We start from the raw sequence: 23,810 nt of genomic DNA, 5'->3' as shown, positions 1-23,810 counted from the left end.
TTCAGCCCTCATTGAAAACACGAGTGCTGTGCGTGGGGTCGGGAAAGAAGTGGCACTAACACGGGGTTACAGAGTATAGGGGCACAGCCGATGAGGACACGGAAAAGCACGTGAAAGGACGAGGTCACCGAGGCGGCGCGCGCCGGGAGAGGACTCGAACCTCTGTGACGCGCGGCAGGATTAGAAGAAAAAGCGGAGCTAATAGTGCAACCTAGGCAGAGGGCGTGCGCGCAGGCGCACAGCGACGGCCGCGCGCCTGCGCAGTGCTCGCCCGACGTCTTTTGAGCCGAGGACGAAGTAGTGGCGGCGGCGGGTCTTCCGGAAGCCCACCCTTCACCCGGAAATGGTTACTGAGGAACATGGCGTTGCTGGTGCGAGTCCTTGTGAGTGCAGGAGTAATTCTCGGGGGTCGCATGCCGGGTCTCCGGGTTGGAATCGGAGAGGCGGGTCAGGCGGAGCGGGAAGAAGGTGCTAGAGGGGAGCTTGCGAGGCCATTGGGCTGCCCTGCCCATTTCTGCCGGGAAATGGAAGCAGCTGCCTGTCTCCTCTGACCCCTGATTCGGCCTGGTCCCCTCTCGCTGTCTTGGAGGAGGGCGTGCCAGTTGAGCCTTATTTGGTGAGGTTTGCTTTTCCCCTGTCACCGTCTGTCACCCGTTCTCCTCCGGGAGAGGCGCCCGCCAGGCCCAGGTTGGAGCTGCAGGAGACCCTGGTTTTAGCTCTCATCTGACACTGATGCGCTGTGACCTTGGACGTGGCACTTGAATCTCTGCCCCCACGTGAAAAGTGAGGACATTTATCTCCTTGCAGTTCCATTGGATTCTGAGGTTCTCTGAGTTTATTTTAGAGGTCATAAATCAACTCTTACTTGCACACTTTTAAGTGGGATATATAGACAATATCAGGTCGAAAGCATCTTTGTCTAGCATAGTATTTGGCACATTCTAGGAGTTCAGGTAATAGTAGTTGAATGAATGAATGAAGTAAAAAAACACACACAACAAAACTACCAGAGCCGGTCGCCGGTGGCTCACACCTGTAATCCTAGCTACTCAGGAGGCTGAGATCTGAGGATCGAGGTTCAAAGCCAGCTAGGGCAGGAAAGTCCAAGAAACTCTTATCTCCAATAAACCACTCAGAAAACCAGAAGTGGCGCTGTGGCTCAAGTGTTAGAGCACTTACCTTGAGCTGAAGGGCTGAGGGACAATGCCCAGGCCCTAGGACCCACCAAAAAAAAAAAAAAGAAGACTGCCAGACTCTTTAGCACCCGTTTGGGAAGCTACTCTGCCTCCTGAGATTTGGTCCCAATCCTCTTGAAGTGCACTCTTTCTAGCACTCTGACCTCTAGGAACTAAGGAGAAAGAATGTGGCAGGAAAAGGGTTTAGGAGAATACAGAACTTAGTTCCTAATCATTGTGGGACAGTTTATAATTTTAGCAGGCTTTTCAAAAACCATCTAGAGCAGTGTTTTTCAAAACAACTAAAGCCTGTTCCTGCTACCAGTTGAGTTGTGATTATGTTATTCTTGGAACACTTTTAATCTTTTTTTTTTTTTTTGTCAGTCGTGGGGCCTGAACTCTGGGCCTGGGTGCTGTCCCTCAGCAATTCAGCTCAAGGTTAGTGCTCTACCACTTGAGCCACAGTGCCACTTCTGGCTTTTTCTGCTTATGTAGTACTGAGGAATTGAACCCAGGACCTCTTGCATGCAGGGCAAGCACTCTACCATTGAGCCACTTCCCTAGCCCACTCTTAATCTTTTTATATGTGACTTACAAAGATAGCAGGGTTTTTTTTGTTTGTTTGTTTTTGTTTTGTTTTGTTTTTTTGGTAGGTCTTGGGGCTGGAACTCTGGGCCTGAACGCTGTCCCTTAGCTCTTCAGCTCAAGGCTAGCACTCTACCACTTAAGCCACTGCCCTACTTCTGGTTTTCTGAGTGGTTTATTGGAGATAAGAGTCTCTCTGCCTTTACTGCCTGGCCTGGCTTTGAACCTTGATCCTCAGATCTCAGCCTCCTGAATAGCTATGATTACAGGCATGAGCTACCAGCACTTGACTCAAAGATAGCAGTTTTTCTAATTAGCCTAGCTGGTACAGAACCCTTAATTGCTACTCAGAAAAATACATATTTGAGGAATAGTTCCTGTAATCTAAAGAAAGATTCATTTGGTGAATTAACTATTGATGCCAAAGCAGAAATTGATTCAGATGTTGAAGTGGCACTGTGGCTCAAGTGGTAGGGCACTAGCCTTGAGCTGAAGAGCTGAGGGACAGCACCCAGGCCCAGAGTTCAAGCCCCATGACCAACAAAAACAAAACAAAACAAAAAGGAATTGATTCAGATGTGAGGACAGCTAGGAAAATGGCAACTAGTATGTTCTAAATGGTATGTCTCTGTGTGTGTGGTGTTGGGATTCAAACACAGTCTTCATATATACCAGGGTAGTGCTCTACAATTAATTTATAACCTTAACTAATTGCCTTTTTTTTTTTTTGGTGGGGGTTTTGGAGCTTGAACGCAGGGCCTGGGCTCTGTCCCTGAGCTGCTTTTGCTCAAGGATAGCAGTGCCCTATCACTTGAGCCTTAGTGCCACTTCTGGCTTTTTCTGTTTATGTGGTATTATGGAATTGAATCCAGGGTTTCATTCATGCTAGGCAAGCACTCTACCAATAAGTCACATTCCTAGCCTGTCCCTGAGCTTTTTTGCTCAAGGCTAGAACTCTACCACTTGAGCTACAGCTCCACTTTCAGGGTTTTTTGGCAGTCAATTGGAGATAAGAGTCTTGGAGACACTTGGCACTAGTGGCTCAGGCCTGTAATCCTAGATACTCAGGGGCTGATCCTCAGATCATGGTTCAAAGCCAGCCCAGGAAGGAAAGTCTGTGAAACTTTTTTTTTTTTTTTTTTGGGTCCGGTCGTGGGGCCTGAACTCTGGACCTGGGCGCTGTCCCTCAGCTCTTCAGCTCAAGGCTAGCGCTCTACCACTTGAGCCACAGCGCCACTTCCGGCTTTCTTCTTTTTGTTTATGTGGTGCTGAGGAATCGAACCCAGGGCCTTGAGCATGCAAGACAAGCGTTCTACCACTGAGCCACCTTCCCAGCCCCCCCTTTTTTGTCAGTCGTGGGGCTTGAACTATGGGCTTGAGCGCTATCCCTCAGCTCTTCAGCTCAAGGGGAGCGCTCTACCACTTGAGTCACAGTGCCACTTCTGGTTTTCTAATGGTTTATTGGAGATAAGAGTCTCATGGACTTTCCTGCCTGGGCTGGCTTTCAACTGTGATCCTTAGATCTCAGCCTCCTGAGTAGCTAGGATTACAGGCGTGAGCCACTGGTGCCCGACGATTGTGGGGTTTGAATAGTCTTGGTTGTTTTTTCCAAGCTGTCCTGGACCACCATTGACTTTCTTTCCCCCATTCCACTGGTACCAGTCCTGGGGCTTGAATTCAGGGCCTAGGCACTATCCCTGAGTTTCTTTGGCTCAAGGCCAGCGCTCTACCATTTGAGCCACAGCACTACTTTCTGCTTTTTCTGGGTAGTTTATTGGAGATGAGTCCCACGCATGCGCACGCACAGTCCTAGAGCCTGAATCCAGAGCCTGGGTGCTGTCTCTGAGCTTCTTTTGCTCAGGGTTAGTACTGTACTATTTGAGCCATAGCCCTACTACTGGTGTTTAATTCCACTTTTGGTATGTAATTAGAGATAAGAATGTCAGACTTTCCTGCCTGGGCTGGCTTTGAACTGTGATCCTCAGTTCTTAGCTGCCTGAGTAGCTAGAATTATAAGCATGAGCCACTGGTGCCTGGCTAGTTGGATCTTATTTTTATTTTAATTTTTTTTTTGTCGGTCGTTTGGTTTGAACTCTGGGCCAGGGAGCTGTCCCTCAGCTCTCCAGCTCAAGGTGAGTTCTCTACCACTTGAGCTAAGTGCCACTTCCAGTTTTCTGAGTGGTTTATTGGAAATAAGAGTTTCATGGACTTTCCTGCATGGGCAGGCTTTGAACTGTGATCCTCAGATCTCAGCCTCTCGAGTAGCTAGGATTACAGGCATGAGCCACCTGGCTGTTGAATCTTTTATACAGTGCAGTATTGGGTAAGGAAAATCTCTTTTACTTTTCTCTGTTTTCCTCAGGTTGTCTTAACAGACCTTATAATGTAAGTTGTGTTGGAATATTGAAAGTCCCTTAGGACTAGTTGAAAGTGGCAGTAAACATGAAAACAGCAGGTTTTTGTTCACTTACTCTGAAGAGGCATTTAGGCTAAGTACTGAAGAGTTTAGTGATATAGTAAAGTGTATTGCTTTAAGAGTAAAGATATTTAGTGGACAAGTTGGCTTTACTTCCTACAAGTGGAACCATGAGCAAATTATATAACTTTCCTGAGCTTCCAATGTTCTTGATCAGTAAGGGTGTTAGGGTTGGTGATCAGATCACCTGATAAGTTTATCCAGGTACAGTGGCTCATGTCTAAAAGTCTGCTTTCGAGGTAGAGGTGTGGAAGACAAAGGGTAGAGGATGGACTGGTCAAAAATTTCTGAAATTTTCTCATTTCAATTAATAAAAAGTTGGGCATGGTGGTATGTAACTATCATCACAGATACTTTTGAAGCATAAATAGGAAGATTGTGGTTCAGGTGAGTCTGGGGAAAATTTTGAGACCCTGTCTCAAAAATATCCAAAGCAAAAAATGGGGTATAACTCAAGCAAAGTCCCTGCCTAGTGAGCACAAGGCTCTGAATTAAAAACCCTAGTACTAGCCGGGTGCCGGTGGCTCACACCTGTAATCCTAGCTACTCGAGAGGCTGAGATCTGAGGATCACAGTTCAAAGCCAGCCTGGGCAGGAAAGTCTGTGAGACTCTCCAGTAAAACACTCAGAAAAGTGGAAGTGGCACTGTGGCTCAAGTGGTAAAGTGTTAGGCTTGAGCTGAAGAGCTCAGGGACAGTGCCCAGGTCCAGAGTTCAAGACCCACAACTGACAAAAACAAAAACAAGACACACAAACACACACAATAAACCCTAGTACTACTACTTAAAGTGGTTTCTGCCCCCTCCCTTTTTCTTGGCAGTACTAGGGTTTGTACTCAGGGTCTCAGATTTGGTAGGTAAGTATTCTACCACTTGAGCTACACTTTCACCCCTGTTTTTTATCTTTTAAACCATTTTTACAGGTACAATTCTGTAGCATTAAGTACTTTCACTTGTCATGGTGCTGCCATTACCATCATCCACATAACTCTTTTCATCTGTAGAATTCTGGACCTATTGAAAAATAGGTCCTTCTGTAAAACATGTAACTTGCATAAGTTTACTTTTCCCAGCTTCTGGTAACCACATTCTACTTTTGTCTCTGGGTTTACTGTATAGGTGGTTCCACATAAGTGGACTTTACAGTGTTTGTTTGACTTTTTGGGACTGGTCTCAAAGTTCATCCATGTTGAATGGCATTGCTTGTGTGTACCAAATTGATCTTTTTATTGATCATTTGGTTGATTCCACATCAACATGAGTGTTTCTGTCCCTACTTTCACTTCTTTTAGGTATATACTCAGTAATGGAGTTGCTGGCTTGTTTGTAGCCCAGGATGGCCTCAGACTCATAATCCTCTTACCTTAGCCATCTGAGTATTGGGATTATAAGCATGTACCACCATGTCTAGCTTGTTTATTTATTTATTTTTTTTGGTCTGGTTGTGGGGCCTGAACTCTGGGCCTGAGCGCTGTCTCTCAGCTCTTCAGCTCAAGGCTAGTGCTCTGCCACTTGAGCCACAGCACCACTTTTTTTTTCTGTGATTTAGTTGGAGATAAGAGTCTCACAGACTTTTGTGCCTGGGCTGACTTTGAACCACGGTCCTCAGATCTCAACCTCCTGAATAGTTAAGATTACAGGTATGAGCCACCAGGGCCTGCTTAGCCTTGTTTTTGATAACTGCCATTCTAGTGGGTGTGAAATGATAACTCATTGTGCTTTCTTTCCATTTGTAGCTTCCTGATGACTAGTGGTGTTGATCATCTTTTCATGGCCTTATTAGATACCTTTAGAGAAATGTCCAATTTTTTTGTCTATCCTTTACTTAAGTTGGTTTTGGTGTTAGTGTTATTTATGCATTTTGGATATTAACCCTTTATTAGGTATGTGATTTGCTGGTGGCTGGGAGATCAGAATATTAAGTAAGGCATGTTTCAACAAAAGATATACAAAACAAGGTTGTGTATTGATTAGTTGACAAAAATGTGTTCAGAGGCTTGCAGGAACTTAAACACAAAAACCCAGTATTTTAAAGAAAATGATTCTTTCTGCTATGGTGGTATGCTTATATATATCAGTAATGAGTTGTTCACTATCATAATAATGCTGCCAGGTGCCAGTGGTTCATGCCTGTAATCCTAGTTACTCAGGGGGCTGAGATCTGAGGATCATAGTTCAAAGCTAGCCTTTGTAGGAAAGTCCATGAGACACTCACTCATCTCCACTTAACCACAAAAAGCCTGAAGTGGAACTGTGGCTCAAGTGGTAGAGTGTTGGTCTTGAGCAAAAGACCTCAGGGAAAGTGCCCAGGCCCTGAGTTCAAGCCCCAGCAACTTCCCACCCATACACACAAAAGAAATTTTCCTTGGGGTCTGGCACTGGTGGTTTGCACCTATAATCTTAGCTTAGGAGGCTGAGATCCAGAGGATGTAGGTTTGAAAGCACTCCTGGAAGAAAAGTTCTCAAGCATCCAGCTCCAAAATACTCAACAGAAAGCAGTGTTGGGGTGTGTGGGAACTTGTGGGACACTGAAGAAAGTGAACTATATAACTTGTAGATGGAGACAGGAGGGAGGGACTGGGAGAGAATGCAAGAACAGAAGAGACACTGTGTGAAAGAAAGTATACTCATTACCTGACTCACATAATTATAATCCTTTTTATCACTTTTATAATAGCACTAAAGTAAGTTAATTGTTAAAAAGCAGTGCTGGTAGTATTGCTCAAGTGGTAGAGTGCCAGTAAAGTGAACATGAAGCCCTGAGTTCAAAGCTCAGAACTGCCAGGAAAAAAAAAAAGTTCCTTGGAACACTCCTGTGAGGTAGTTTTTACTATTTCTTTTTGTCAGATGGGTAAATGGAGACCTGACTGTTAAGTAGTTCAGGGTTACATAGCTATTTAATGACAAGCTTGGGTTCAAGCATCGTTCCACTGTACCTCAGCAGTTTCAGTGAAGGATTTGGACAAGAATTACTGTGGGATTGGAGAGGGAAAGAACACTGCTGATTACTCCTTTCTTCTAATACAAACTAGTTTCAAGTATTGGCCTGACACCACATAGAGCTAAAAACAGAGAAAGATTTTGTTGACATTGGAAATAACATGATGAAATTCTTAAGAATTTTTTTTCTAAGTTTGCATTATTTCTACTTGTAATTTCTTCCTGCTTCCATTCTGACTCTGTAAAAGTTTTTTTTAATCTCAACTTATATTTATATTTTAGGAAAGGAACACCTGCCATTGAGTGATTCTGGTAAATCTGTCATTAATAAAACATAAGTAACTATCTCTTACTTGGAAACAATTTCACCAGATCAAACCTCAGTTGGAAAAAGTATTTTTAGCTTTACTTTTTGTTTATTTATTTTTTTGAGACAGTTTCACTACATAGTCCAGGCTGCCTCAGCATCCAGATCATAGCTTGGATTATAGATGTGAGTGAACACACCCAGCTTTTATTTTTCATTTGAAATAAAAAGTGCTATGAATGACTTATTATAAAAAGTTATATAGTTTTATAACTCTGAAACACCTTAGTAAGTCTTAGTATCTGTAGGTAGAATTCTAATGCCTTTCCCTACCTCACTCTGACTACCAAGAAGGATGGAGATTAAATTCAGCTTAATAAGGAGTTAGGCACACTGGGGAGTACATTTTTGTTTGTTTGTTTGTTTGTTTGTTTTTTGTCGGTCACTGGGCTTGAACTCTGGGCCTTGGCGCTGTCCCTTAGCTCTTCGCTCAAGGCGAGCGCTCTACCATTTGAGCTACGGCGCCACTTCCGGTTTTCTGGTGGTTTATTGGAGATAGGAGTCTCACCGTCTCTCCTGCCCAGGCTGGCTTTGAACCGCCATCCTCAGATCTCAGCCTCCTGAGTAGCTAGGATTACAGGCGTGAGCCACCAGCGCCCGGCTTGTTTTTTTTTTTAATCGTGGAAAGTAGTGATTTTATTTTATATAGGAAAGGCCACCACGCTTCATAGAGGTTGATTTTTAGCCAACAGTCAACTCCGTGGTTTTGTTTTTGTTTTTGTCAGTCTGGGGCCTTGAACTCAGGGCCTGGGCACTGACCCTGAGCTCTGGCTCAAGGCTAGTGCTCTACCACTTTGAGCTACAGCGCTATTTCCCCCAAACTCAGTGTTTTCTGACTCCATGTGTATGTTTTAATTGCTCCAGACTCTACCAGTGAATTTATCTGTAGTGTTAGATCTAGAAGAAACTTTGGAGATAATCCCTTTACCCTTTCATTCTATAAAAGAATATGGATTCAGTTGGGTGCCAGTGGCTCACACTTGTAATCCTAGCTACTCAGGAGTCTGAGATCTGAGGATCACGGTTCAAAGCTAGCCCAGTCAGGAAAGTCCATTAGACTCCAATAAACTACTAAAAAAACTGGAAGTGGCACTATGGCTCAAGTGGCAGAGTGCTCACCTTGAGCTGAAGAGCTCAGGGACAGTGGCCAGGCCCAGAGTTCAAGCCCCATGACCGACAAAAAAAAAAAAAAAAAAGTGGATTCTGGAGTTGGATCACTGGGTTTCCTGTTGTAAAGCAGATGTTTATTAACTCTGACATTGGGAAATGTTTCTGCAATATAAGTGAAGTATTATCAATATATCTAGGCCACTTTGTGGTGATTGTGAAGCTTCAATATTGAGAATTCCACCCTCTCCTTGCATCATTTGTTCCCGTGGCAACCAGCTAGTTCCCTCTCCTCTAAGGGTCACCTTCATCTCAGCAGGATTTTAGAAGCTCTATTTCAGCAAGTAGTTATGAATGCATATTTCATACTTTGTCACAGTGTCACAGGTACACTGTACTGAGTCTGCTAGAGATTACTAACCATGTTTTTCTTTTTCTAGAGGAACTACACCAACATTTCCCAGTGGGTTCCAGTATGCAGCAGATTGTTTCCAGTGTGTCCTATTCAAGGACAGTGGGGCAGGACTCTGTCTGGCACTTCCCAGGTAAGATTTGTTGTTCCTTTGCTTAGTATGAAAACCTTAGTGTTTATGTGCAAATGTCATATATTTATAGATTAGCCAACCAAATTGTGTTGGAAAGGAAAGTGGAAAAACTTCATGAGACTGCTCTGGGTCTCTCTGGTACCAGGGCAGGACTGATTCCTGCAGTATGGTGTCTGAGCATTGCTTCTGTAGGTCCCCACAGTGGAACTTAGTCTAAGAGACCTTGTTACAGTCTGATGGTTTTTACTGTTAGGGAGTTTTTCCAAATATTCATCTCAGAGTTAACTTTTTTTTTCAGTTTTGTTTCCTTCCTCCCTCCTTCCCTCCCTCCCTCCCTTCCTTTCTTTCCTTCCTTCCCTTTCTTCCTTCCTTTTTTTTTTTTTTTTGTCAGTCATGGGGCCTGAACTCTGGGCTTGGGTACTGCCCCTCAGCTCCACAGCACCACTTCCGGCTTTTTTTCCTCTGCTTATGTGGTGCTGAGGAATCAAACCCAGGGCCTCATGCATGCAAGGCAGGCGCTCTACCACTGAGCCACCTTCCCAGCCCCTCAGTTTTCCTTTTGGCTACTGTATGTGACTATTTTACTGTATGCTATATTATTATTTTATTGTAAAGGTAATGTACAGAGGGGTTACAGTTTATAAGTCAGATAATGAGTACATTTCTTTTTTAACAGTATCACTCCCTTCCTCATTTTCTCCCAGTTTTTCCTCTCCTGAATTCCCTACCCCCAATGAATGTATCTTTTATTTGGGTTTAAATTTTTTTTTTCCTGTTATGAAGGGAAAATCAAGAAACAATTAGTGGAGGCCTTAATTTACCACCAACATATGATTCATTACAGTGTAGCTAACTTTAGGCCCTCTGAGAGGTTTTATCATTAGTCATACAAATAACTTTTGTAATAAAGGAAATAAAAATCACCTATGACGTCACATCTGAAAACATCAATATTTTTATTTCTACTGGTTCTTTTCTGGCTTTTATGTATGTATGTGTGAGTATATGCCAATTTTCTCCTTAAGTACCTTAACAACTATATACAGAATTTTATATTCTGGTGCCTTTTCACTTATTAGAGTAGGCATTATTAATGTTTAGAAAGCCTTTTTTGGGGGCTAGAGGTATGTTTCAATGGTATAGTGTTGATATAGCAAGTAAAGGCCCTGAGTTTAAATGCCACTACTGCCCTTCCCCCAAAAGCCTTTTAGTGTGTGTGTGTGTGTGTGTGTGTGTGTGTGTGTGTGTGTGTGTGTGTGTGTGTGTGTGTGTGTGTGTGTGTGTGTGTGTGTGTGTGTGTGTGTGTGTGTGTGTGTGTGTGTGTGTTTGGGCTTGAACTCAGGCTTGGGACTGACCCTTAGCTTTTTCACTCAAGGCTGGCAATTTACTACTTAAGCCACAGCTCTACTTTTGGCTTTTTGCTGTTTAATTGGAGGCAAATGTCTCAGAGACCTTCAGCTCTGAACTATGATACTCAGGTCTTAGCCTCCTGAATAGCTAAGATTACAGATATAAGCCGCTAGTACCCAGCCTTTTCCAAGTCATGTTAATGATTCTTATACGTGTTTTGGTATTTCCTTTTCCTTTTGGTATTTTCAGTTTGAGACCAGCTCAAGAATGGAGTACAGGAGTATACCAACACTAATCCAGATACCTTCATTTAAAAAATGCCTAATAAGCTGGGCACTGGTGGCTCACGCCTATAATCCTAGCTACTCAGGAGACAGTTCACGGTTCAAAGCCTGCCGGGGCAGGAAAGTCCCTGAGATTCTTATCTCCAATCAACCACCAGAAAACTGGAAGTGGCACTGTGGCTCAAGCGGTAGAGCCCTCACCTTGAGTGCTGAAGAGCTCAGGGACAGTGCCCAGGTTCAGAGTTAAAGCCCCACAACTGACCAAAAAAAAAAAAAAAAAAAAGAAGCCTGATAATCATAGATCATATTTTCTTTATTCAGTTGATTCAGTGAACATTTGAGTTGCTTCTACTCTTGGCTTATATGAACATGAGTTGGCTGTAATAACCGTGTGTAAATATCTCTTTTGAGAGTCATCTTTGAATTCTTTTAGATATATACTCAAAATTGGATTGCTGTATTTTACAATACTTCCATTGATTCTTCTTTTTTTTTTTTTTAACTTTTAAGTAGTTGTACAAAGGATTTTCAGTTCTTGACTGCAACACTTATACAAGGCTTTTGCCTATTGGTGATTTTCTCTTTCCACCTTTCCTACATCCTGCCCCTTGGTCTAGGCCTTGTCCCTGAACCTTTATTTATTTATTTTTTTGTCAGGTCTGGGGCTTGAAATCAGGGTACTGTCATGCTTTTGCTCAAGCCTAGCACTCTACCACTTGAGCCACACTGTCACTTCTGACCTTTTCTGTTTATGTGGTACTCAGGAATTGAACCCAAGGCTTTGTGCCTGCTACGCAAGCACTCTACCACTAAGCTACATTCCCAGCCCTTTTTCACTACATTTATTTATTTATTTAATTTATGTCTGTCTGTCTGTCTGTCTGTCATGATCCTGAACTCTGGGCCTAAGCACTGTTCCTGAGCTCTTCAGCTCAAGGCTAGTGCTCTACCATTTCAGCCACAGAGCCACTTCAGCTTTTTCTGCTTATGCGGTGCTAAGGAATTGAACCCAGGGCCTCATGTATGCAGGGCGAGTACTCTATCACTGAGCCACCTTCCCAGCCCCCACACCTGGCTTTGATTGGAATTCTTGTGTTAGGAAGAGTTGTCTCTTCTTCCCCATTTGTTTATTTCCTCAATTATTTATTTATGTCAGTATGAACTCTTTTCTCCCATGAGTTAGAATGCATTTTCTGATTAGGTATTTTGTTGATCATATTGTCCCAGTTTGGGTTATTGAGAACTCCTTTAAGTTTCTTTCTGTATCCGTACTCCTATTATTTTTTGAACCTCCCTTATTTCCTGGCACTACAAAGTATGTTGGGTTCATGTTGTGTTTTCATTGCTCTAGCTCTAGATTCAGTAATTTCTCCAAGGAGCCTTCATTTCTTTTATTGGAGAACGTTATTTAGAAAGCAAGATGTGTTGGCTGGAAAGCCCTCAACCTCTGTGGCTTAGCTGTAGAATGGTAGAGTACTTGCTTAGTATTGTGAGGCCCAGGGTTTGATTCCTAAACTCCCAAAACCAAACCAAACCAAACAAATAAAGCCCAAACAAATTAGATTGTGGGTGCTAGTGTGCCTGGACCTGAAGTCTACTCTGTTTTTTGAAGTAATGTGGTATAGGAATAGACTTTTTTTTTTTTTTTTTTCGGTTGTGGGGCTTGAACTCTGGGCCTGGGCACTGTCCCTTAGCTCTTCAGCTCAAGGCAAGCTCTCTACCACTTGGGACACAGTGCCATTTCCCATTTTCTTGTGGTTTATTGGAGATAAGAGTTTCATGGCAGGGCTGGGAAGGTGGCTCCATGGGAGAGTGCTTGCCTTGCATGCATGAGTCCCGGGGTTTGATTCCTCAGCACCACATAAGCAGAAAAGGCCGGAAGTGGCACTGTGGCTCAAGTGGTAGAGCGCTAGCCTTGAGCTGAAAAACTAAGGGACAGAGTTCAAGCCCCCATGGCTGACCAAAAAAAATAGATTAAGTAAATTAAATAAATAAAGTGAACCTCTTTAAAAAAAAAAAGAGTTTTATGGCCTTTCCTGCCTGGGCTGGCTTTGAATTGTGATTCTCAGATCTCAGCCTCCTGAGTAGGTAGGATTATAGGCGTGAGCCACCAGTGCCTGGCTTGGAATAGGCATAATTTTAAATATATATTTTACTCCTTAACGCTACCTTGAGCCTTTTGCCCCAGTCTTCAAGATGGGAAAGAAACAGCAGCATCTGCTTTACAAGATTGTTGTGAGGTCATCTAAGACATAAGCATTTACCCGGTAGACACATAGGAGCTATGCAATAATAAGTTGTAACCGCCATCTTTGTTTTTACTTAACATTCATGCCATGAGCAGATTTTCTTCTCACTGAATAAAGTGGAACTTAAATAAAAATTGTCCTAAAACTACCTTCATTTAGTTGCAACCTCTCCCTTGGTTTTAGTTTCCTCATCTGTGAAGTGAAAAGGTTGGACTAGAAGATCTCTGAGATTACTTCCAGCTCAAGTGTTATTCTAAGTTACTCCTTAATTCTTTAGTTGCCTTTTCTCCAAACTAAACAGCCTCAATTCATTTTAATCTTTCCACTAGGACCTTTTATTCATCCCTTTGATCATTCCTGTGGTTCTTATTTGGAACTTCTCCAGGTTGTCCTTCTCTTTGAAAAAAAAAAATAGTAAAAGTATCCACCTAGTTTTTATTGAGTACCAACTCCATGCCCAGAATGGTGTTGAGAATTGGGGCAGAAAATAAAAGAAGTGTAATTGCATCGTGTCCTAGTGGAGCTTATAGAGGTTGTTTTTTAATTATAAAGAAAGACACATAAGAACAGCTTGAGTTTGTTCCTGCCCCCATCTCTCATATCCAAAGGACCTCTAATTTTCAGAATCTTTTTAAAAGCAAAAGACAAAAAGGTAGTGGGGTTCCCTAATAAGTTCAGGATCCTGGATATGACCTAGCACCAGACAAGCAAATAAACAACCTAATGGTTATCTGACTATTGAGGGATTCTACCTTAATTAACCATGTCTGTCTTGGTCATTTCTCTCAGTTTTCACTCTTCTGAGTAATCCTACAGTGAAGATGTCTTGCATATGTTTTTTTCTTTAGGAATTTTTTTCTCAAAACAATGTATTTGCCTATAATCCTATCTACTCAAGAAGGATTGATGTTTAAAGCCAAGCTAGGCAGGCAAATCCAGTGAGGCTCAAGTAATAGAGCACCAGCTGTAGTGAAAAAAGATGAGGAGCTGGGAAGGTGGCTCAGTGATAGAGTGCTTGCCTTGCATGCATGAGGCCCTGGGTTCGATTCCTCAGCACCACATACACAGAAAAAGCTGGAAGTGGTTCTGTGGGCTCAAGTGGTAAAGCGCTAGCCTTGAGCTGAAGAGCTGAGGGACAGTGCTCAGACCCTGAGTTCAGGCCCCATGACTGACCAAGAAAAAGAAAAAGAAAAAAAATAAAAGATGAGCTAGCCTTAGACCTTGAGTTTAAGGCCCACTACAGCAATACTAAAACAAAAACAAAAGATTCTTAATGGTAAAATCTCCAATCTAGCCAGGTGACAGTAGCTCAGAAGGCTGAAATCTAGGATTGTGGTTCAAAGTGAGCCTGGGAAGGAAGTAAACTACCAAATAAACTACTAAAAAAGCCAGAAGTAGAGCTCTGGCTCAATTGGTAGAGTGTTAGCCTTCAACAAAAGCAGCTTAGGGTCAGCACCCAGCCCCTGAGTTCAAGCCCCAGGACAGGCAGAACAAACAAACAATCCCCACCAAACTAATAGTTGGAGTGAAGATTAAAATTACTTATTAATATAAGTATATAATATATGTTATTTATAATAGTGGCTATTATATTGCCAAATTACTTCTGATGAAGTGTGAACATGAAAGGCAATGATGGTGAATGGAAACTTCTATTTATTATCTTTTTTTGTAAGAAGCACTTTACATAAGTAAGTCCTTTTTTTTTATTGTAAAGATACTATACAGAGAGTTACAGTTATATGAGTAAGGTAATGAGTACACTTCCTATTGGGCATTGTTACCCCCTCCATTGTTTTCCTCCTACCATCCCTTCCCTCCCTACCTTCCCCGAGGTTCTTTTTTTTTTTTTTTTGATTGTGATTAAGTGATTACATAATTTCCCAGATTTCTCAGTGTTGTAGAATAATGATGCTCATTTAAAGTCACAAGTTCATTCTAACTTTCCTGGAGCAAATTGTCTATCACAGTCTATAACATGTAACGGTGTACACATATATACCATACATATGATCAGCAGCATGGGGATAGTTAGTAGTGGTTCGACCAGATGAGTGGGAGTTCTTTGTTTCTTGAGTTCTGTTAGTTTTGTCGTATCACCTAACATTTTGGATTTAGCATCCACTTATCAGGGAGACCATGTACCGTTTGTCTCTTTGCTCTTGGCTTATCTCACTCAACATGATTCCTTCTAGCCCCATCCATTTCCCTGCAAAGCCATTATTTTGTCATTTCTAATGGCTGCATAATATTCCATTGTGTATAGATACCAAAATTTTTGGATCCATTCATCTGTGGTAGGGCATCTGGGTTGTTTCCATATCCTAGCTATTGTGAACAGTGCTGCAATAAGCATGGAGGTGCACGTGTCCTTGTATATTGATTGGTTCCTGTTGTTCAGGGTAGATGCCTAGAAGTGGTATGACTGGGTCATAAGGGAGGTCAATCTTTAGCTTTCTAAGGACCCTCCAGACTGCTTTCCAAAGTGGTTGTATAGGTGTACATTCCCACCAGCAGTATAATAGGGTTCCTCTTTCTCCACATCCCCTCCAGCATTTGTCGTTGGCTGATTTGTGGATGTGGGACATTCTGACTGGGGTAAGGTGGTATCTCAGGGTAGTAAGTCCTTTTCTCCTTTCATTTTTCTTTGTCTGTTGTAGAGCTTGACTTTGCCCTTGCTAGGTGGGTGCTCTATCACTTGAGACATGCTCAGGTGTCCAGTGTTTCTTACATCTGTTTTTCATCTCTCAGTGGCCCCAGATGAGCCAATCCCAAACCTGCAGTGGAGCAGAAGAGATTCCAGGAATAGATGTACAACAGAGCAGGAAGTATTATACCCCAAATAAGGTGAGATTTCTTTGTACTTCTAGGTTTATCAAATGCTTTCAGACAGATCTTATTTGGTTCTCAAAAAAATTGTGAGTTAGATGAGGCAAGGAGTTTAAGCAAATGTAGAAGATGACTTGCCTAAAGTTCCCAAAGATGGTAAGTAATAAACCAACAGAATATATGAACATAAAAATCATTCAATTGGTACTTTTTGTTTTAGATGACTTTTGCCTGCTTCTAGGCAATATTTTTCTTTCATTTTCCTGAGTTCAAAATCCAGTACCACTGGGCTGGGAAGGTGGCTCAGTGGGAGTGCGCTTGCCTTGCATGTGTGAGGCCCTGGGTTCAATTCCTTAGTACCACATAAGCAAAAAGAAAAAAGCTGGAAGTGGCGTTGTGGCTCAAGTGGTAGAGTGCTAGCCTTGAGCTGAAGAGCTGAGGGACAGCACCTAGGCCCAGAGTTCAGGCCCCATAACCGGACCAAAAAAAAAAAAATCCAGTACCACAAAAAGAAAAATGAAATTTTTTGCAACTAATTTTAGTTTATTTCTCTTTGATTAAATAGCTTCCTACGATCAAAGATTTCCCACAGCCTGTGGAGGAAAAGGTTGGAATCTTCACAAAGATAATAGAAGCCATGGGATTTACAGGACCTTTGAAATACAGTAAATGGGTAAAGTCTTACAAGTTCTTAATTTTCCTTTGAGGCTTTGTCCTTTCTGCTGGTAATAGATTTTTTTTAAAATTAAAGCTCATGCTTTTATGAAATGTGTATATTATTTTGAGAGTCTTCTCCAGATTGCACTTGCTCAACCTCTACTTCCAAGTCAGATTTATGCAATTAAAATTCTCAACCTGATTCCTTAGAATGATTGGCAGTAGAAGGCATGGCAGTAAGGTAGGAGTTTGGAAGTGGAGGTATGGCTCAAGTGATAGAGCACCCACCTTGAGCAAAAAAAGCTGAGAGTTCAAGGTCTTTGGTTCAAGCACCCATGCGCACGCTTAGGTGCATGTACACACACACACACACACACTCACACTCACATGCACACACACAGAGAAACTGGGCTTTTCAGGTTCTACTTCCCAGTATCCCATGTAGATAAGTTGGAAAGAGCCAGATGTCCGGATGATAACATTCTTTTTCTAATTTTCTTAATTGTTATTATAAAGATGATATACAAAGGGGTTACAGTTATGTAAGTCAGGTCATGAGTATATTTCTTTTTGGACACTGTCACCCCTTCCCTTGCTCTCACCCAGTTTTTCCCTTCTGTCCCCATCCACAAGTTGTATAGTTCATTTTCAAAATGGTGTCTAGTGAGGATAATATTCTTAAGGAAGCATTAGTCTCTGAATTCATTTTCATATGTAATTTTCACTAGGTCATTAAAACTTTCTTTGGAATTTTACAAATAATGATCTTTTTATTAAAACTGATCTTGTGATTTACTATAATTAACTAATTAGCTCTACCACTCCTAATCAACTCATAGCCTGGCATGTCATCTGTTGTACAGTAGTGGCTACAAATGACTGTATACCTTCTCTGCATAGTAACAAATGTTAGAGGTTCAATTCTCTTAGTCCTGTTATCAGCTATTACTACCATTTCTTTCTATCATGGCATAGTGCCTCAGAATGCTTTTAAGGGTTGCTAGCATATTGAATAGGCCTAATAATTCATAATCAAAGCAAATTAACACAAAGCAGTAGGGAAGACTTTTCTAGAAAATATTGCAACTTTTATGAGAGCAACAAAGTAATACAACCATTTATACCATTTTAATTAGCTGGATTGAAATTAGAATTTCAGTTTTAATATGGATTTTACCTTTGGTTTTCTTTTTTTTTTGTCGGTTGTGGGGCTTGAACTCTGGGCCTGGGCGCTGTCCCTCAGCTCTTCAGCTCAAGGCAAGCGATCTACCACTTGAGCCACAGCGCCACTTCCAGAGTTCTGGTGGTTTATTGGAGATAGGAGTCTCACAATCTCTCCTGCCTGGGCTGGCTTTGAACCGTGATCCTCAGATCTCAGCCTCCTGAGTAGCTAGGATTACAGGCGTGAGCCACCAGCGCCCGGCTGGTTTCTTTTTTTGATTGCTTTTCTTATCAGCAGTTCTCATGGCAAGAAGTAGAAGTTTCTCTTTTATATGAATTCAGCAAACTCAACTGTGAGTCCATAAGCCCTAAAAGGGGCTTTGAAATTTATAGAGAAAATACATCCTCACAGTGATAGTCTTGAGACCATTCTGAGTCATCAAAGAAATGTTAATGGTCATTAAAGTTATTTTTTACATCTGAAATTTTTTGACAACTGATAAAATGTTGATAATGTTATGAACCATAATTTTTTTCCCTATAAAAATAAGGAGAGCCAGGCACCAGTGGCTCACACCTGTAATCTTTACTACTCAGGAGGCTGAGATCTGAGGATCGCAGTTCAAAGTCAGTCTAGGCAGGAAAGTCTATGAGATTCTTATCTCGGATTAAACACCAGAAGTGTCACTATGGCTCCACATGATTAAGCACTAGCCTTCAGCAAAAGAGCTCAGGGACAATGCCCAGTCATGAGTTCAAGCCCCATGACTGACAAAAAAAGGAGGGAGGGTTATATTGTTATTATGGTTTTTGGATTTAAAATGTTAAAAAATGTGTTTCACTTGTAAGTCAGAAACAGATCATCATAACTACCAAGGAGGCTAAGACCTGGAGGCATGAGGTTTGAAATCATCCAAGGCAAAAAATGTTCCTTGGATACTCCATCTCCATAAGCAGAATACTAGCCTGGGGATGTGGCTTAGGTGATAGCAGGTCAGCTGTGAGTGAAAAAGCTGTGTGAGAGGCCCTGAGATAAAGCCTCAGACACGCACGCACGCGCGCGCGCACACACACACACACACACACACACACACACACACACACACACACACACACACACACACACTCTAGAGGGAAATGAAGGCAGAAATGGAAAAATTTATTTTTGTATTCATTTTTTGGTGATTAGGTTCCATTAAGTTGCTATCATATTCTTTGTCTAGTCTGATATTTCTTTTATGATTCTAGAGAGAAAATTGGCCACAATTTGGAGGATTGCTAAATCATCAGGAAGATTCCTTTACTCTGTGTGTGGGGGTGGGGGGGGGTTGTGGGGCTTGAACTCTGGGCCTGGGCGCTGTCCCTGAACTCTTCAGCTCAAGGCTGGCACTCTACCACTTGAGCCATAGAGCCACAGAGCCACTTCCGGTTTTCTGAGTGGTTTATTGGATATAAGAGTCTCATAGACTTTCCTTCCCAGGCTGGCTTTGAACCTTAATCCTCAAATCTCAGCCTCAGTAGCTAGTATTACAGGCTTGAGTCATCAGTGCCTAGCATCCTTTACTCTGATTTTTCTTGGTAATTTTAGTGACTTTAATCAAGTACCTGATGTTTTTTTTTCATTTTAAGTTTAAAATTACCTACTTTGAATAATATTCACTTTTAAATTTGTGACATTAAAACATTAAAATATGACATTATAGTTTTGTATGTGTGTGTCTGTGTGTGTGTCTGTGTGTCTGTCCCTGTGCCTATACCTGTGCCTGTCCTGAGGCTTGAACTTGACCTTTATGTTGTCCTGAGCTTTTCTTTTTTTGGTTGGTCATAGGGCTTAAACTCAGAACCAGGCACTGTTCTTGAGCTCTGTGGCTCAAGGCTAGTTAGCACTCTACCACTTTGAGCCACAGCTTCCTGAGCTTTTCTTGTTTGTTTTTTTGTTGGTCATGGGGCTTGAACTCTGGGCCTGGGCACTGTTCCTCAGCTCTTCAGCTCAAGCTAGTGCTCTACCACTTGAGCCACAGTGCCACTTCTGGTTTTCTGGTGGTTTATTGGAGATAAAACTCTCTTGGACTTTCCTGCCTGGGCTGGCTTTGAACTGTGATCCTCAGATCTCAGCCTCCTGAGTAGCTAGGATTACAGGTGTGAGCCACCAGTGCCCATCTCCCTGAGATTTTTCTTAATGCTAGTGGAGCCACAGCGCCATGTCGAGCTTTTTTGGTAGTTTGTTGGGGATAAGAATCTCAAGGACTTTCTTGGCCAGGGCTGGCTTCAAACCATGACTTTTAGATCTCAACCTCCCAAGTAGCTAGAATTATAGGTCTGAGCCACCAGCAGGTGCTGGTGCCTCTAGTAGATTTTGGTAGGAAAATGTAAGTATGGCTTTTATTTAGAAAGATGTCACCTCTGACAATGTTGATATTTATATTCAATTGTTATGGCAAAATTCTTGGTTTTCTATTTTCATAATTATTTGATTAAGGAGTGAAATGCCTGCTTATTTTTTCCATTTCAATAATATGTACTATATTAGCCCTATATTTTTCTTTAGTATTTTCATGTATAATTCTCATTTTCTTGTGCAATCATATTAAGGTTGTTTTTGTTTTTTGTTTGTCCAGTACTGGAGCTGAACTCAGGGCTTGGACACTGCCCCTTAGCTTTTTGCTCAAGGCTGGTGCCCTACTACTTGAACCATACCTCTACTTCTGCTGGTTTTATTTTTTTTATTTTTTTATTTTTTTTTTTGGTCCAGTCATGGGGCCTGAACTCTGGGCCTGGGTGCTGTCCCTCAGCTCTTCAGCTCAAGACTAGCGCTCTATCACTTGAGCCACAGCACCACTTCCGGCTTTTTTCTTTTCGCTTATGTGCTACTGAGGAACCCAGGGCCTCATGCATGCAAGGCAAGCCTCTACCACTGAGCCACCTTCCCAGCCCCTTCTGCTGGTTTTTGCTGGTTAATTGGAGATAAGAATCTTAGGCCTTCCTGTTAAGGCTTGCTTTGAATTTTTTTTTTTTTTGGGTCCAGTTGTGGGGCCTGAACTCTGGGCCTGGGTGCTGTCCCTTAGCTCTTCAGCTCAAAGCTAGCGCTTTACCACTTGAGCCACAGCGCTACTTCTGGCTTTTTTCTTTTTTCTTATGTGGTGTTGAGGAATTGAACCCAGGGCCTCAGGCATGCAAGGCAAGCACTCTACCACTGAGCCACCTTCCCAGCCCCTTGCTTTGAATTTTTATTCTCACCTTCTTAAATAGCTAGAATTATAGGCATGAGCTTTTGGCACTCAACATAAAGTTTGTTTTTTTATTTTTATTAGTTGTGGGTCTTGAAGTCTGGGCCTGGGCACTGTTCCTGAGCTCTTCAGCTCAAGGTGAGTACTCTACCACTTGAGCCACAGTGCCATTTCCAGTTTTCTGGTGGTTAATTGGAGATGAGTCTCACAGATGTTCCTGCCTGTGCTGGCTTTGAACTGTGATCCTCAGATATTAGTGTCTTGAGTAGCTAGGATTACAGGAGTGAGCCACTGGTACCCAAGCAAAGGTTTTTTTGTTTTTTTTTTACTTTTTGTTTTTGAGACAAAGATTCACTATATAGCTTAGACTGACTTGGAACGTATATGTAGCTCAGACCCACCTTGAGTTTTCAGCCTTCCACCATCGCCTCCCAGGTATTGGGATTATAGGTCTGTATCCCTATACTCTCTGATGTAGTAAGGACTTTAAATGTAGTTTTTTTCTTAGCTATTTGAATATTCTGAAAAAAATCATTTCCAATTTATTTGTATTGTAAAATCATATAAGGAAAGGATAGCTTTTTATCAGTCATATGCTATAGAATTGGTAATTTCCATATTTGTATTAAGATAAAATTTTACCTTTTCTGAAAGCAAAGAATGTTTTAAATATGGTAAAGCAAGAATGTTTTAAATAGTAGACAGTGGACATTGTGGAAGCTTCAGAAACTGTTTTGAATGAGGAATGGTTGAAGAAAATAGGGAAGCTTAGCCTAGAAAAGAGAAGGTATGATGGCTCTTCTCAATATTTGAAGAGGAGAAATGAAGAAGAAGAAAAGGAAGAGAAGGAAGAAATAATCATCATCATAATAATAAGAAATGATCAGTTATGATAATGAGAACAAGAAGAAAAAGAAGACATAATCATAGTCATAATCATAATAATGAGAATCTCAAGTATTCCAGTGTGCAGAATTTTTAATGAAACATATTTTGGTTCAGTTAAATAAGAATCTAACAAGAATTATCCTCCAGTAGGATAGGTAGCCTTACAAGGTCATTGATCTTGCTTGAATAGGAGCCCAGATTGTTGACCATGAGTCAAGAATGTTGTAGAAAGAATTCTAGTACAGAATGGAAGGTTCAAATGACAAAAAAGCCCCTACTAACTCTCACACAGCTGTTAGGCAAGCCCATTACTAATTTGTTTTTCTCTTGTAAGAGGGCACAGAACGCATCAGTTGGAGGGAGGATAGTCCTAGGTGCTTCGGTTTTATAGTCAAGTGGCCTGATGAAGTCTTCCCAAGTTAGAGTGAAATAAACATGAAGTTATCCAAGGACCAGAACAACTTGTATTGACTGGGTGGAAACTTAGTCCATCTCCCTACTTAACTTATATTAATTCACGATTCTCAAAGAGATTCTTTCCAGTTGTTATTTCCAGTCTCTATGTGATGGTCTTCTGGGACTTGCTTTATAGATTTGTCCAGGAAAATGGCTCACCCAAGTATAAAGGTTTGGCTTTGCTTCAGGAAAAGTGAAGAACTATAAAATGCTCCTGATTGCCACAGTATGAGCACTGTACAAATACACCAGCCAATCTGAGGAAAGTCTTCATTATTTATAATGAATGCTTTTTCACGAACATATTTGTGGGGAAAACTTCTACTCGAGGCAAAACTTGGGCATTAGAAGAGGCAGGTCTGCCTTTCTGAGGGCTGGGTGATTTGACCCTAGAGGACCTTGTTTATACAGAGGAACCTGAAGGCAACTACAGGATAAAGGACAAGTTGGGAAATAAGAAGTTAGGAATTTCAGTTTTAATTTTAAAATTGTCTTTAGTTGGACTGTGCTATAAGCTCCCTGAGGGCAGGAATTTTTGTCTTATTTTGTTGATCTCTCAGCATCTAGACCAATACCAGGCATTGAGTTTTGGCACTCAGTAAATTTTTTGTCAGATAAAGTAAAGAGATATGAAGTGTCTTAAATTTCTTGTCTTGAGTATAAGAATAGACTTTCCAAGGCCAAAACATTAGGATAATGATACCATTAGGTTGATGATGGTATGGATCAGTGCTTTCTGAAATATGTTCTGTGGTTAAGTAGTTCTAAGAACTACAGGTGTTAGCAGAATTAAAACATGTCTCTTGGGCTGGGAAGGTGGCTCAGTGGTAGAGTGCTTGCCTTGCATGAATGAGGCCCTGGGTTCGATTCCTTAGCATCACATAAGCAGAAAAAAAAGCCAGAAGTGGCGCTGTGGGCTCAAGTGGTAGAGCGCTAGCCTTGAGCTGAAGAGCTGAGGGACAGCGCTGGGCCCAGAGTTGAGGCCCCACGACCAGACCCAAAAACAAAGCAAACAAACAAAAAAAAAAACATAAGTTCAAGCCAAGCACCAGTGGCTCACGTCTGTAATTCTAGCTACTCAGGAGGCTGAGATCCGAGGACTGCACTTCTAAGTCCCTAGCTTCCAAAGTCCATGAGACTCTCATCTCCAATTAACCACCAGAAAACCTAAAGTGATACTGTGGCTCAAAGTAATAGAGACTAGCCTTGAGTGCAAAAGCTCAGCGATAGCACCCAGGCCCTGAGTTCAAGCCCCATGACCAACAAAAACAAAACAAAACAAAAGGACATAACAGTGTCACATTTATTATTTTCTCCTTCTACTTTCTATGTGTCCCTGAACTTGTGAAAGATGTTGGGTATTTGCTCAATGTAATGTGGACAGTGACAGTTGAAAATCAAAGGCTGGGGGCCGGGAAGATGGCTCAGTGGTAGAGCGCTTGCCTTGCATGCCTGAGGCCCTGGGTTTGATTCCTCAGCACCACATAAGCAAAAAGAAAAAAAGCCAGAAGTGGC

General features: G+C 41.8%; 1 protein-coding gene across 4 annotated transcripts in view; it reads left to right on the top strand.

The window, feature by feature from the left end:
* The first annotated feature begins 308 nt into the window (after window positions 1-308).
* LOC105981779 (ubiquinol-cytochrome-c reductase complex assembly factor 1) overlaps window positions 309-23,810 on the top strand; it is an 89,411-nt gene continuing 65,909 nt past the window's right edge. For all 4 annotated transcript variants that reach the window (XM_013011106.1, XM_013011105.1, XM_013011109.1 and 1 more), the window contains exons 1-4: window positions 309-383; window positions 9,090-9,194; window positions 15,829-15,924; window positions 16,472-16,579. In XM_013011106.1, the coding sequence (XP_012866560.1) occupies window positions 360-383; window positions 9,090-9,194; window positions 15,829-15,924; window positions 16,472-16,579 (333 nt within the window). In that variant the 5' untranslated portion in view covers window positions 309-359. The remainder of the gene's footprint in view (window positions 384-9,089; window positions 9,195-15,828; window positions 15,925-16,471; window positions 16,580-23,810) is intronic.

The sequence above is a fragment of the Dipodomys ordii genome, unplaced genomic scaffold (genome assembly GCF_000151885.1).
Source record: "Dipodomys ordii isolate 6190 unplaced genomic scaffold, Dord_2.0 Scaffold13, whole genome shotgun sequence".
Taxonomy (NCBI): Eukaryota; Metazoa; Chordata; class Mammalia; order Rodentia; family Heteromyidae; genus Dipodomys; species Dipodomys ordii.
The sequence above is the reverse complement of the archived record's forward strand: the minus strand, read 5'-3'. Positions and strand labels throughout refer to the sequence as shown.